Here is a 16,115-nt window from a genome sequence, read left to right as displayed (position 1 = left end):
GTAGCCACGAGACGGAGGTCTGGGCGAGATTCCAGCCCCGGTTAATAGCTGCCTTGTAATTATTCACGCCCCAGCGCCGTGGAGTGACTTTAAACGGTGCGGTGTTCTCACTGAGTATACCGACAACAGTGTTGGTGGACATGTTCGCCGGTTCTCAATCCTGAAGTTCTTTCTTCTTACAGAGTATACTGCCGCAGCGACGACCATGTCAGACTAACTTGAACCAGAGTCAAGCGTCTTTTTCAGGGTTTTCAATGCTGCGGCCCCTGCGAGAAATGAGCTGTTAACTTCACTGTCTAAAACAAGACGGCTGTTTCGCCCCATTTCTTACCATTTCGTAGCATTTTCTTACTTTTTTTTAGAGAACAGCAACCGCCATTTATTAAACCATAATTGATCACACTAGGTTGGCAAAACATTGCATTTACATAATATTTTATCTGGCAAATGCTTTTATCCAAAGTGACGTGCAATAAGTGTATACCGAAGATCTGACAAGGTACAATCTCATAAAGTATCAATGGGCCAAGCCATGAACATAGCTAGTTCAAACAGTAAGCATAAAGCCCAATATCCATTGCGAAACCTTGCATCACAGTCACATCAGGCACAGCGGATTTGACTAGGAATAATTCAGATTCAGATATCTGAAAATACCATTTTCACTAGTCAAAACGGAATTACAGATATCTTTAATTATCATTCGGTATGTGTGACGAGCCGAATGACGATTCTTGTGATGTCATTATAGTAGCCATCTTTTAAGGTATTTTGACTAGTCAAAATATATTTGCAGATATCTTGAATTATCGTTCTTACTAGTTAGTTTATAATTGCAGATATCTTGAATTATCATTCTGATTAGTCACATTGTAATTATGACTAGTCAAAATGCATTTGTAGATATCTAAAATATAATTATGGATAGTCAAGCGAGGCTATTAAATGTTAAGAGGGCTTGTCATACATAATTACAATGTGACTGGTCAGAATGATAATTCAAGATATCTATAATTATAAACTGACTAGTTTATAGAAATGACTGCATAATGCTATAGGTATGGGCCTTTAGAGTAAACGTATACCCCCTTTCATTGGTAACAATTTTTAGTTTTGGCAGTAATCTGGTATGCAAATGAGCCAGTACTGAACTGAGAGTGTCTGGCAATGCATGACCGGGCTACACTTAAACACCAGCAACAATAGCTAGGAACGTGATTTCACAGAAATTACTACATAATGTTAGAGGTATGGGTCTTTAGAGTAAATGTACACCTCCTTTCATTTGGCTAACAGATCTGTAAAAATCCTGAAAACATTCTTGGGTGAGTTCTCTATTTGCCTTCCTGCAATATACTGAAATAGAAATAGACATCAGAGGGCTGGAGCTGGAAATACATTCATGTTTACTCCTATTTAATTGAAGCAGTGACATTAAGTGAGGGAAAACTGGAAATTATTTTAAAAACATTTCTGTACAGTTGAAAATATGACTGTTTTCAATGATGCATGATACATAACATCACCTCCATATTAAATGGTTGTTTTAGCCATCATATATCATCATAATTTTTAAAATATAGGCTACATACAAAGTAATATTCCAGGCTTAATTTAAACCAGCCAAATAGCAAGATAGAAGCTAGTAGCTAGCGATTGTGTACAAATTGTATCTGAAACGTTTTTAAATAAAGGTAAGTCTCTATCAAAGCTGAGAAACCGTGGTTACTGTGATGATATTCTTCGGGACTAATTAACGTTTCGTTAATTCTGTGCTTTTATTTTGATAGAAACTCACCGGGAGTTTTGACCAGAAGTTTACATGCAGACATTCTTGTTGCTAGCTTCACGGAGCTTCCACTAAAGTGAAGAGACTTCCTGCAGATGTTGCCATGGCAACCTAACAAATGGAAGTCCAAGTGAGAGGGTGAAATAAACACGCTAATGCTGTATCTGGTAAATTAAAAGTAAGTAGCTACCGTTCACTTCAAGTCAATATAAACTGTGTAGCACGAGATTAAATTAGCGAACTAGCTGACGGGCTTATATGTTTTGATATGCAGAATTTGCATTCCCTAATGTAACGCTACAGGCAAGAAACAATCAGCAAATTATTTTCGTTCGTGTTTCGTCTAACGAATTGCCTACTAACGTAACAAATACGTTAGTCTACCATTTTCTTTTATCTAGCTCTATCGTAAAATGGGTTCATAATATCTAGGAATGTTTAATTTAATTTTATGGAAGCAGTGTTTTCGGGGTTGCAAGCAAGTTAAGCTCTAACATTATCAACTTAGATATTCGAGTAGCTAATGTTCTTATCTTACGATGATTGCAAACCTAGTTTTGGCTAGATAACGTAGATATTTTCTGGCTTTTCATCATCTTCGTGAGATAGTTAACGTTAGCTAGCTAGACAGCTAGCTACCGTTACTTAATAAATGTAAAGTTAGTTAACGTTCGCTAAATGAAACCAACTATGGTGGTGAGCCAGTTGGAATTTACGACTTGCCACGTCGATGTGCAACGTTTTAGCCAGTTATTGCTAGCTACGGAATTCATCATCCAGACAGACGAATAGCTAGCAACTTGCTTTTTTTAATAACATGATATATTTCCTGGGGTAGCCACAACAGGATGCCTGTCTACATTCGGAAAGGTCCGACAGAAATCCCGGAGCCATCTGAGGGAGGAGGCAGTGATGATGACAAGGATTTGTTTCTGAGGGATCCAGAACAGTTTCAGGACCGACTCCCTCAGCCCTACCGCATGATTGAAAAAGTTCTGAACAGACTGGTCGACAAAGCGTGGGGAGTCATCTCAGAGCGAGAGGCGAGCCGTATCGCCAAGGGGTCCAGGAAAAAAAAAAATGTTTTGGACCCGACGGCTGAAGTTAAGGTGTTTGTATGAAATGCATGTTCAGCAATACCTTGCATATTTATAGACAATGCGATTCATGTTCTGCAATTTACTGCGACATCCAATTTTTTTACTTTAGTTATTTTTTGTTTGTTAAAACTTTCAATAGCCTACATTATCCAGATTTCTTGACTGTCATGTTGTGAACTTTACACAACATTTTGAGAGAAAGACCAGCTTAAAAATGCGAAAACGTTTTATTCCACAGCTTCAGAAAAAGCCTAACTGCCTGTCCTGCTCAAGGGATGGAAAATATGTTTTCTTGGGTCACTACCAGGGACTGTCTGTTATCAGCACCTCGTCTCTCATCTGCGTCGCAGCATGGGAGGACGAAAGCTTGGAAATCACATCCCTTCACAGCGGCTGTCTCGGAGAGGTGACATATGTCCTGTCTACTGTGGACGATATGGGTAATAAGCAACTTCCTAATGCTATACCTATATTTCATAATTTTCCTAAATATTCCTGTCACCCACCTCCTTAAAAATAGATGCATGAATAAAAACCAAAAAAGACCATGATTTCCAGTTTTACTAGAAAACCAATTCTCTCTTTTCACCATTGAAACTGTAATGGCTTTCTGTTTTGCAAATTCAATTTAAGCCATGTAAAGGCTAATTTATGCTTCGGAGGCAAAGTGTCGTACAACAACGTGTCAAAGCTAATTTATGCTTCGGAGACAAAGTGTCGTACTACAAAGTGTCGGCCGACAGAACTTTGTCCCACGACGTTTTGCATTTATAGACGCTTTCATCGGACGCACGCGCGTTGCCTAAATTAACTTCCGCTCTGTTTGTTTATTATTGGATCTGTGTTTAATACAGAGACTGTAAAGAATATGGACAAAGCTACTGTGACGTCACCCATTGACTCGCCGTGGGTCTCTAAAACCAGAGACTGTAAAAAATATGGACAAAGCTACTGTGACGTCACCCATTGACTCTCCGTGGGTCTCTAAAACATGTTTTGAAGCTCAATGGCGGGCGCGGCCATGTTGTCGATTTGGAGCCAAAACCATAGAGTTAAGCGGTTCTGTGATTTTTACAATGTGATTGACAGTCCAGTGCGGAAAAGCCCATCAACCTGAACGAACGATTGCAGAACGAACTTGAGGCTAGCTGACTGTCTGCCGTTATGTTTTAAAATATATTATCAGATGTTTACGGAGTTTAATTTCCATCCGTGACTGTACTGTGTCATGTAATCACGTTATATGTATGACATTAAAAATACAATTATGTTCAGTTATCTTCAATTTATGTTTCTCAGCAAAACGAATATGCTTAGCTAGCATATCAGCTTGCCAGTGAGCTAGTAATGTAATGAAATCACTACGAAATGGGATGCCTGCATTTTCTGACACCGTGGCCGGAGCCGCAATGTCAAGGCCAAGAGGCGCCACCGCCCACCCCAGTGACCATAGACTGTAGCCCCTACTGTAGCTTAGTCAGCTGCAGTAATCAGGAAGTGACGCAAACTACCTCACTGGTCCACAACAAATATTATAAGAGTGCCTAAATGACACAACAAATCATGAAATCGACCCATGGACAGTCATAAGACGAATAAAACACACATATCGTGACTATTTGTTCTCATGAGAAAAATTTATTGACTTTGTATTTTGACCGCATTTGTACCGTAGACTTACATGGAAACCGGATATGAAAACACCTATACTGGAGCCAACCGTAGTGGCGCTAGTGAGCAACCAGGAACAACAAGACCAGGAAATGAGCTGCAAAAACGAAGTCTGGTTTTGGCCGCTTGGTTTAATATGACACCGATTACAAACGGAGTGAAAGTTAAACTGATGAGCAGACTGATGTTGGGCTCAGATTGTTGTTCTGTGGGGTGTAACCTGATCTCAGGAACAAACTACATTTCGAAAATTTTAAAAAATACATAATCTAACTTTGTAACCCTAGGGAATTGTGAAACTATTGTTACTATTAAAATGTAAGTCCAGTAAAAATACACATAATAAACTGTACTAAAAATCGCCTTCACACATTTAGTAATACTACAGCCTTATTTACTATATCAACTTAAGACAAGCAACGCGCTCGTAATTATCTCATCGCGACCCATTAAAGCCAATGGCACAGACCCTGCTTCATAATTTCAAACTACTTTCCTAACGGCTATTTTGCGTCCTGCGACTTGAGTTACAACAGTGAATATGTACGGATTCCTAGACGTGCTGATAGAGACCACCCTTTCTCATATTAACCTCAAATACGCACAACAGGATACTAGCAAATTTATGTCAAGTTCCATTCATTTATATGGGGTGGTCGATACACGTCCCCTTAGCAACCAAAAGCTAGCGCTGGACCACCTCTGACTTATTTGCCGGGACAGAAAAAAAATTGTGAAAGTACTGAGAAAATAACCACGAGAGGATAACAAGGACATTTTTTCCTACATAACTAGGTACAGGTTGTTACCGATATTTCGCCTATTTCATATATAGTTGCAAATCACTTTACGCTTTCCTGTCAGTCGAACGAAGGTGGTCGAATAGGTGCTCTCACTCTAGCACTGACTTCGTTTCAGGTAACAAACTCATGATAAGCGATAGCTAATAGCTAGCTGACCAGTAATAAGCCTTCAATAGTTATGAATAATTGGCTAACTAAATTGATTGTAGCTAGCTAGCTAAACGTAGCTAACATTGTATAAATTATGAACAGTAACGTTAGATCAATGCTAGTAGTTGATACGCTTTAGCTACGTTTTGAACGTTATGATACCTGTTTCCAATGACTTGACAATGTTACATTGCCTGATCTTTTTTTTTGTTGTGGTAACCTAGCAAGATGACCCAAACTATTAAGAGCCACGATGTTTTTCCAGCAATGCATGCTTAACCTACAGTAATTGCATTGGCTACACGCTGCCCACTACTAGCCCCAGTTTGTGTCTCTAATCATCGTTTTTAAGCAATATCATAGAAAGAGTGCACTTTTTTACACACGAATGCGCATGTAACCCAGAACAGTTATGTATTATTATGATGTATGATGCTCAGCAAGGTGCAATACTATCAACAGTTATCTGTTTCTGTCACTTGTTTTTGAGTTTGGCCAAGTAACGGTTCTTTTCTTCGACTGGTAACCTCAAATAATACTGGCTAGACATAGATTTAACTAATAACTAGCTAGCTAACGTAATTTACTTGTTATTTATTTCATTTGTTATCAGAAATAGTCTAGAGGGACTCTGTTGTTATTGATTGTTTGCGGAAGTCTGCCAGAAGTTAAGTTAGGGCCACAACAACGCAGATGCGCAGTAGCGTTTGCTTATGTTGTTACCGTTGAAATCGTCTATAGTTCAGCGAAAGTGCGCGCTGTTACTAGCAAACAGACGCCAAGCCCAGCAGACGTATGTTTACATTCCGCTAAAATGGCAGCGCCACTAACGTTTCTTTGTTTTTTCATGGTCTCGATAGTCGGCCCTTGATGCAGAATTGTAGATGTGAGGATATTTCCTCACCTCTTCGGCCAGCTTCTCCTCAAACCCGTCCATTTTGCTAGCTAGCTAGCTATGCAAAACCGTTTTCATTCATAAAAACAAGTACGTAGTAACCTAGTAACGTCGCCATGGCAACCTTTTTGTCTTCGTTGCAGCCATCCAATCACAGCTACGCGACACTTAAAAGGGCATCTGCAACCTCACGGCGCATGCCCACTGCAGCGTCAAACATCGCGTGTCGACGCGTTGCTTCATGTCGCCTGGCTGCTTGGGGGCGTGTCAAAAAAACGTGGTGGGCGCTGGTGCTGAAAATGTGTTACCGTTCATGCAACGTGTATAAATATAGGAGCATCACAATATACTTTGTCTAATAAGATTGCAAAGGAGTGGAATTAAAATTAACATTACTCTCCAAGTATAACTGACTTAATTTTTTTTAATTAATTTTTTGGGTTAGGGCTAGCGGAGTTAGTGCCAAGTTAACAAGCTAGCTATCTATCTTATATCAAACCGGCTAATTCGCCGCCGATTTTAAATCCAGATAACATCACAATATATCGCAAACCCGCCATGGACCGCAACAAGAAGCTAGTAATAGCTGCTCTCTACCTCATATAACACCTGGAATGCAACTACAGAAATGATAAGTTTTTCCTCCATCCTCAAAATGCGCGGAACTTTTTTTACCGAACAAGATTTTGGCTTTGCATAAAGTTGAGCTCATGCATCAAAATAAAGAAACGTATCAAAGGAAAATAAAGTTGTTCCTCAAATCAAAAATAGCCTAAATCAAAGGTAAAACACAATCGAATAATTTCGGCTAGCATTTCTTTCAGTATATTAAATTCAAAGGCAGTGTGTAGGTAGAGCAATGCGAAGCATTGTATAGCGGTAGAAAACTATGTCGGCAGCGTCTTAGCTCAGATGACACCTACTCTAATTCTTGGCATCACAGCCCAACATCATTATTCAGGTAGCCACTAGGGGGGGACCATTTACATATTTACAATAACTCATAAGAGATTTGGCTCCAACAGAAACCATGTTTTCCATTTCCCGCAGGAGTTTCAAGGATATTTGCCTTTTGTCCAGACTTTATCTGCTTAATTAAAACCATCAATGAAACAGTAAGTGTTGTTATTTGTGTCAAGAACTGGTATACCTTATGTGTGCAATGAATGATAGCAAGTCTGACCCAGTTGATATTTTATGCCTCACACATACAGGCATATTGAATGTATAAACATAATAACATTGTTTTTGGCTTCACTGATATGCAGGATGACATAAGTCAAAGGAAAGTATACACAAAATTTGAACTGTCTGAAGGTGGGAACTGTGCAGCTGCTGTTATTGAGTGTAAGTAATTTATCAGTGCCTTTTAAAATTATTTTAGTATTGTCATTGTGTTTTCCATTTATGTTAATTATAGCATATCTGATTCCCTTAAACATTGGAGTATTGACGGAAATGTCAATTTCTGTCAATACTCCAATGTAACTCCTGTAACTTGTTGCTCATGGTAAACATGCCACTCAAACAGATTTCTGAAGGATTTCATTGCTCAGCAGTCCTCGATCTTCTTAATGCAGGCAGTGGGGAATTTTGGCTAGAGGTCTATCGATTTCCCGTGGAGACCTGGCTGAAAGAGCTGGAGGTCATTCAGGCTGCATCTCAAAAACAGGTGAGTGGCACATCTTGATCTTCCTCATTCAGTTAGAGGAGGTGAAGACTGATCAACATGCATGTGTGACTTTATCTGAAGTAAATGTTTGGAAAGGAAAGTCTTGAAGTGCCACAGTGACAGTATGTTTAATTCCAGTATTGGAGCGTTGCTGCAGTTGTAGATTTTTGTGGTCTCCTTTCAAACAGGAGCCAGTTTAGGCCTTGGAAACAGTTTGTGGACTCTTTATTCAAACTGCTTACAAATTGCTAATTGCTTACGGCAAGTACAAAAACACCTTGAGCACTAGCAGACAATGTGCCCCCCCCCTCCCCCCAGGCCTGAAGCCTGACACCCCCCTGCTAAACATTTTATATTAAGGTTTCAATTTGGTGTCAAACAATATCACACCATCACTCAAACATTTCATTTTTTTTTATTTTTCCTTTCTGACAAAAAGGTTGTTAGATTTGGACATTGGACATTAAGAACACCTAACTCTCCAAGTGTAACTTTACCTAAAAATAAATATGCTGTGCCCCTTCAGGGGATGGGTGTGATGTTTATCTTGCAGTTGCATTTATGTTGTAGGTGCCACACTCACCTGGAGGTGGAGAAATGAAATGTTCTCCCATAGGTCTCATTATGAAGATAAGGCCACCAAGAATCCTCTCAGGTATTCTCCACCACTCTTGAAAAGGACACATTGGCTTATTTTCCAACTGGGCTTAAGGGATGCTGTCATTTCAGTTTTGGAGTTTTGTTTGTACATTGCACTTCTTGCATTTCTCAAATTGCTCAACATTGTTGTCCTGTTTGTACTTTGCAGGCACATCTTTGAAAAGTCCCTTTGAAGTGTTACAGAGGACTGAGGATGGAAACGTGATTGGTTCAGGCAAACATCACATGATAAGCGGTCACCAGTGGGAGGATCAGCAGGCTGTGTTCAAGTATGTGTATAGAAAAGTTCTCTGTGAAAACAAGTGCAAAGCAAAGGAAGGAGAGGACAGTCCCAGGTAAGATGATTATGCATTGCTGTTGTTATGAACATAAGAATGAACGTTTTTAAGTTCATTAACTCCTTTGTTGAGATGCCAAATCTAGCCCATTCTCGCATTCTCAGGTGCTCTATTTAAGGCTTTATAACTCCAGATGTGAGTATGACAGAGACTTGGAAATGGCTTAAATGAAGCAAGACACTTGTATCATTTACAGTTAGATTAGTTTATATTCATAATTTAGCTAGATAGAAATAAATTGCTACAAATGCAATTATCTTGGCAAAAATGAAATTTAAGTTTTTAAAGTGAAATTAAAGTTACAATCTCGAAGATTTCAGTTTCGTTCTCTATGGCGAGATGGCGGGAAGCGGTAATTGCAGGTGCGTTTTTGGACCTCACTTCCCATAGATCCAACCGGATCCAACCATTGTCGCCTGTGTGATGTCAGTCAGTTGGCACCTGGGCCACGCCAACTATAAAACTTATTATTTACTGAATAAAAAATGGTTGTTATAAAAGTAATGTTATGTACATACTCATTCATTGTCTAACATTAGGCTAACTTAAACTGTATTTACACTGCCGAGCCGGGTTAAAATACTGTAGCAGATCTGGGATAGAATTAGTGATGATCAATTTCCACACACGTTCTTTATCCACCGTTTGCCCGGTGTGAACATCTTCACACTGCAGAGAAGAATTTGCGGGATTCGCTGTGGCTCGTGCAGTTATGTATCCCGTGCACAATAAACAGTCTTTTTCGTGAATGACTGTTGTGTGATATTTTTGAAACAACTGCCTTACAAAATGTTACCTCTGGTGTTTCTGGTTTTGCTAGCTAAACTGTTTGAGAATAAAGCTGAGCTGAGTGTTAAATTAGCAATCAGTACAAGACGAATAAAACAAAAACAAAGGAGATTTAATCAAAAAAGGGCATCAAGGCTGAAGGAACATATGAGGATATATTCGCAACGAGACGAAACAGTTTTAGAATGTTGCAGAGAAAACTGCAGCGGTGTGAACAGGTTAGTAGCAGAGCCGTTGCCTGCCCCTTTAGCATTGCATTGCATTCGAGAGACGGTTGGCGAGGTCGGTACCGGTCGGTAGCCTTAGCTAGCGTTTTTTCTCATTGTTAGCTGACATTAGATTGTGTTAATTACATTAGCTAGCTAGCTAATGCAACGTTACCTGATATGAGAGATGGATACTGTGCGCAACGTTGTCTAAACTAATGTTGCCTTTCTTGACATGGTCCGGTAGCTAACGTTAGCTGTGCAAATAGCTATGTAATTTAGTAAAGTTACATTGTCATTAAATGTAATAACGAAATCTACATCAACAAATAATATGATCTCTCATGTTACACAAAAACTTTTTAGGGTTCCATAACTCCCCCAACCCCCCCTTTCTCTGTTATTGTAACGCATGCAGACACTGGAAAAAAGAGTACGCCGCTCACACACAAGTGAGTTGAAGAGCAAGCCTGTTGCGTTAGCTTCGCCTACCCTCTCTGGCGGACCAACCACTGATGGGTGATGGAAAACGTGTCACTAACTATGCGCCGCTTGTGGTTTTTTCCTGGGAATGTCACCACAGACACGCAGTTCTTTAATCATAAATTATAATAATAATAATAATATAAATTAATATAATAATAGGCTCAATCACCATTGTGTTACCTAATTCGGCAATAGATAGTCACTTAACAGACATTTATTTTAATGAAAATCTTCGAGATTATTACTTTAAATACTGAGAGATCACATATATAAAATGGGTAAAACTATACATGTCCCGGATCATAAACTCCTTGACCTCAAGTGTGGAAAATATGAGGATGATCTGCTTAACTACTAAAGATCTATGAAGCAAAATGTAAGCACTGTACCCCTTGTGTCCCTTAGTATCTCCCAATTTGTCCAAGATATCAAAATTGTGCATTGCTGTAAATCATAACATAATAATCATATATATCATTACAAATCAACTCACTTTTGTATCAGTTTCAATTGGGAGTTCCTATCTTTTCAGTACAGGGGTCTATTATATCTATAAACCAAACCAAAACTTCTCCAAAAATGAATAAAATGTTTTTTGTTCATTATAAAGCATAACAATTTGCCCCTTATGATGGTTTAATCCCTTTGCCCAATGCGCCTAGTGGTCGGCACCTCATTGTTCCTAGATTGCTCAACTCAGACATTCATTGCTCCTGTAACCAAACTATGTGTTGAAAACAAGAACTCCATGATCTAGTTTCATTAGTGGACGATACACGACAACTACCCTGAATACGGAGTTTCACAGTGCCACCATTGTCTGGCTGGTCGTTTATTTAACAAGCACCCCCTCCCTGCAGTCTCATCTGCAACCGCCACCGATGACACACTGGACAATTGTCTATCTGGGCATTCATAAAAATATTTTTTCACCACTAAAACATCATATTCCGTCATAGTAACAAGATAAACCCAACAATAGCTCTAAGATATGCCAATACAGCAGTGAAAACGCTGCTCACTGAACAACAAAATAAACAAAACAAAGGTTTTCTAAAATTATAACATGTCATTCTACTGTCAATAGATAAGAGCAGTCATATATCACTTCCCTGTCGTCCAAACAACCACGCCCCCTTTTTGGTGAAAACAAGCACTGTAAAAGTGCCGGTGCCAAATTGGAAAAAACTACTGGCACCATGCCTAAAAGCTGCTGCGTCGTATTTTGCACGTCATACAATAAAAAAAACCCCAATTTTCTTTACTTCCCCAAAGAGCGAAGGACAGTAAAAGAAGAGATTGGTGGCTTCAGGCCATCCGCAGAGAGGATGAAAATGGTAATCTGTGGGACCCAGCCATTAGATCTAACGCATCAAAGTTAAATAAGCTGGCTAACAAATGTTAACTAGCTAGCTGGTTAAGAGCGAATGGTCCCCATAGCTAGCTAATTTACAGTAAACTGGGTTAAACTACATTATGCATTCAGTGAATTAATGTTATCATTCATTTGTTTGGTTTGTTACACGAATTGGTTAATTTCACTGATCGTCAGAGAGGTCGCACGGAATTGATGTAGTCTAACATAGCTAACTATTAGTCAGGCAATCCAAATGTGAGCCAATACAGGCTAACTACTGTGATTTGCTACCGTTCATGAATTTGTTAGCTTGCTGTCTAGCTTATAAAATCAGATTAATTTTTGTTACTTGTAAGTAGGAACAAATCTAGCTCACTAAATAGAAATATATGAACGTACAGAAATGGAAATGAATGAGTGTACGTCTATGGCAAGCACTTCATCACAGGTTAGTTAATGATGTTAAAGTCAAAAGTCAAAGTAGTGAATGTTGATGCTGCATTGAAAGGACAGAACATAGAACATACTGAAAAGCCAAGGAAATCCAAATTTACTGTTAGCCTGTAACAAAAGGGTTAAGTTAGATAACAGCTAGCTCGCTGTTTCTTTAATTTTTTCCATATAATGACGCTGATCATTGATCGGCAACAACATAACATAATTGTTTGCCTGACTGGCCATAGGATTTGGGCTCCTAATAGCTAAAAAGCAATACGGTATTCTTATTTTATGCTATTAAATTGACAAAGGCCTCAGAATTTGCATTTATCGCCAGCCAAATTAGAGGGGCCGCTTTCACCCAAAAAGGGGCGGGGGCATGATGCAAGGGCATCTATATCTGGGACTAAATATGGAGTAAATGTGCAACCTTACTATTGGTTTTACACGTAGAGATGTCCCTTTTGAGACTGAGTGGTCATATATTGTCTTGGACAATCTGTTTGTGAAATACACACTCATCTGTGAGCCTGGGTACCTTCCAAAATAACTGGGCGTAATACCACATGTCGTTTACAGTGCTGTCGCCCTTTTTAGTACAGTCTGGCTTGATCAATAATTAATCAATCCAATAAGTGACAGAATAAGCTTTCCAAGGATGTATAACATGTCTAAGTTTGCTTTTGGAGTAGCGTTTTATAGCGCAGCAATTTACCGTGTTGTCACCCTTTGTAGTACAGTCTGAATTGATTGACAGTTAATCTAGCCAATTGGTGACAGTATACGCTTTCTAACAATGTATAACATGTCTAATTTAACTTTTTGAATAGGGTTTTATAAACCTGCGTGACCGAAAGTTGTGAGTCATCGCATTCACTTACACATTCACTCCGTGGTATCCGTAAAAGACACTGCTCCAGGCCAAATTATATCGATCGGTTTCGTCTTATTTTGTAAGATATTATTATTATTGGAGACTTCTGAGCATAGCTAAGCCATATGTTTGCTGATAGACCCAGCTGACATAGTTTTCTGGAGTACGTCAGGAGAGGAGACGACAGCATTGATTCTCTGTCTCTGTCTTTATCTACTGAACGCAAATAAGATTTCTTCGTTGATATGTGTTACTGCTCAAAATATTCGATTATGTACATTATTTTTGAAATTAACTGTCTTGAAATAGGTTAGTGGAATTTTATAATGAGGATATTTCACACTGTAATGTAAGCGTTTGTTGGTAGCTTCAGCTGGGTTTGTGTTCATGCACTGTGATGTGAACTGTAACATTGCAGAAATGTGGATGACAAGAGTTAAAGGGGAATTACACTTTATAACACTTCTGCTTCTCCTGACTGATATTGTCCTTCATTTTTCGATTAGTTATTTCATTTTAAATGTCTAACGTTAGAAACAAAGACCTATTTTTTTTTTTTAGCGCAAGTCCACATAGTAGTACGGTTTCCGGTTTTTTCTTCTTCTTCGATTTTGTTTTGCGGCAAAATTGAGAAGAAGCAAAGCAAAACATTCCGTTAACTTAGTGTTGAAATCGAACAAACTAACATCTGCTAGCTTTTGTTTGATGCGATATCGGTGTAATAATGAGGTGTATTGTACCTGGTTGTTATAATGCCCCCGTTAAACTTGCCTTGAAAGCAGATTTTCATAGTTTTCCACGCAATGCAACTTTGTGCCAGACATGGCTGGATGTAATCAGACACCCCAACATAACAGCCAAAGAAGTTCGCAAACGAGGACTAAGGGTATGCAGCAACTACTTTAAAGGCACCGACTACCAAGGCGACCGTCTGAAGCCTGGAGCTATACCCATCGTTTTCCCATCGTTGGTCAAACCGCTCGAGGTAGGTACTATGCGGGATGGCTAACACTATCGCGTCTGTCTGTGATACATAGGATGTCTACCACCAGTTGCCGTTTGTCCTGGGAATAGCCTGTGGTTCCTCAATCTCGGCCCGCTCCTGACTCGCTCTCGCACGATCAGCCTGCAAATTAGCCAGATCTTCTTCTGTGTATTCCGGCTCAAATCGATAGGGCACAACAGTCCCATGATCAAAAACAAAATCTCCTTCGTCCTCAGACATTTTCGGTTTCACTAGCTAGTAGTCATACAACACTATTTCTACCATAGACATGTATAGGTATATATGTCTATGATTTCTACGACCAACCTAATGTTATTGTCTGTAGGTACGCCCACATCAGAAATCGCGCAATGATATGCATCCTCGAGTTCGACACTAAACTGCCTGGGTCTACTTCCTGCATTTGTAAAGGAAAACAACAAAACAGCGTAAAATATTAACATAATGAAATAACTAATCTAAAAATCAAGGGCAACACATTCATTAGAAGGACAATATCAATCATGAGAAGCAGAAGTGTTATAAAGTGTAAGTAAGTTATATAATGATTATACATTTAGGTACTGTACCACATTGTGTGATAATGCTTTTGCATTGTTTTTAAATCTGATTATCAATGTTTCATCTTAAGCCTTCAGCAGGGGCACATTTATATGCTTTATAATGGATAAATGGAATTTTATTCATTTTTGGAGAGATTTTGGATATGTCTCTGGACCCCTAGATATTTTAGACCACTGTACTGATGGAAGGCTTGTGATTCCCACTTGAAATTGATGCAAATGTGCATTTCTTGAGTCAAAACAGTTGATTTGCAGTGAAATACATGATTGTTATGATTTACAGCAATGCATAATTTACACATTTTGGATAGATTTGGAGACACTGGGTACACTGCTTAATTTTTGCTTCATAGACCTTTAGTAGTTCTGCATACCCATCCTTAGTATTTACCCACTTTTGGTCAAGGAGTTTTTGGTCCAATACATGTATATTTTAACCTGTCTTATATATGGTATCTCTCAGTATTTCATTGCAAACTAAAAAAGAGCAAATTCATTTTTGCTTTTTTGTCTAGACAATTGCATTTGTGGCACTTTATTTCTTCCCAAAATGTTTGTAAAAATAAACTAATCTAAGTTAGTATTGTAAATTGAACAAATGTATTGCTTCATTTAAGACATTTCAAGTCTCTGTGATGCTCACATCTGGACAGTGTTGTGCAAGTTCACACTTCACAAGAGCAAGCTCAAAGTTCAGTTCATACAGATTAAAAGTAACTAGTTCACTTTCATAGTTCACAATTTTGAATTTTGAACTAAGTTCACAGTCCCAAAAATGAACTAGTTTACGTTCATTTCTTCCGTTTTTTTCATTCTATTCTATTCTTTTTCAGTAGAACCTCCTCCTACCCATCCACCCCAAGCCCCCAATCATTGCCACTGCCCACTTCCAAAACTAAATGAATTACTGTATACTACTATAGAATCAAGATTACTTTTAAAAGCCAAGAAAAAACAATGTGAGTATATGTTTTGCCACTTAATATGTCATATTATGCAAAAAGTGAAAAAAAAAGAGGTGCAGTACAGGTATACTGTAGATGCAATGGAAATTTTATTTAGTCTGCATGAACCAATTATGCAGAAGTTCAAAAACATAAAATAGATTCATATGCTTCCAAGCGAGCTGGTACAGGCTCCGCCACTGGCTTCATTACAGTCGCTAGCTGAAAGATGTGCTATGATCAATCCTATAGTGGGAATTTTGCCGTTTTTTGAAGGTGCAACAGAAATTTCCGGTGCTGTTGACCGTAATCGAATGCTTTCATTTTTATCGTTCGACTGACGAAGTACCGTTAAAAAGCAAATTTTATGGGTT

General features: G+C 38.8%; 1 protein-coding gene across 2 annotated transcripts; it reads left to right on the top strand.

The window, feature by feature from the left end:
* Positions 1-1,843: 1,843 nt before the first annotated feature.
* On the top strand, positions 1,844-15,750 carry LOC118227721 (WD repeat-containing protein 93-like). 2 transcript variants are annotated; one of them, XM_035418533.1, is made up of 9 exons: positions 1,844-1,967; positions 2,628-2,898; positions 3,128-3,329; positions 7,459-7,523; positions 7,677-7,755; positions 7,989-8,080; positions 8,651-8,735; positions 8,889-9,075; positions 15,634-15,750. In XM_035418533.1, exons 2-9 carry the CDS (start codon positions 2,638-2,640, stop codon positions 15,698-15,700), a joined length of 1,038 nt encoding a protein of 345 aa, XP_035274424.1. In that variant the 5' UTR covers positions 1,844-1,967; positions 2,628-2,637; the 3' UTR covers positions 15,701-15,750. The 2 variants fall into 2 exon arrangements, with proteins under 2 accessions (XP_035274424.1, XP_035274423.1); XM_035418532.1 differs by having other exon boundaries at positions 15,631-15,750.
* The last annotated feature ends 365 nt before the right edge of the window (positions 15,751-16,115 follow it).

Source organism: Anguilla anguilla, chromosome 5 (assembly GCF_013347855.1).
Source record: "Anguilla anguilla isolate fAngAng1 chromosome 5, fAngAng1.pri, whole genome shotgun sequence".
Lineage (NCBI taxonomy): Eukaryota > Metazoa > Chordata > Actinopteri > Anguilliformes > Anguillidae > Anguilla > Anguilla anguilla.
The sequence above is the reverse complement of the archived record's forward strand: the minus strand, read 5'-3'. Positions and strand labels throughout refer to the sequence as shown.

Excerpts from the sequence above, each read along its gene's own strand:
- LOC118227721 (XM_035418532.1), top strand. The coding sequence starts at position 2,638 with ATGCCTGTCTACATTCGGAAAGGTCCGACAGAAATCCCGGAGCCATCT. Across the intron at positions 3,330-7,458 it reads GTCTACTGTGGACGATATGG|GAGTTTCAAGGATATTTGCC; the intron begins GTAATAAGCAAC and ends CATTTCCCGCAG. Across the intron at positions 8,081-8,650 it reads AGGCTGCATCTCAAAAACAG|GTGCCACACTCACCTGGAGG; the intron begins GTGAGTGGCACA and ends TTTATGTTGTAG.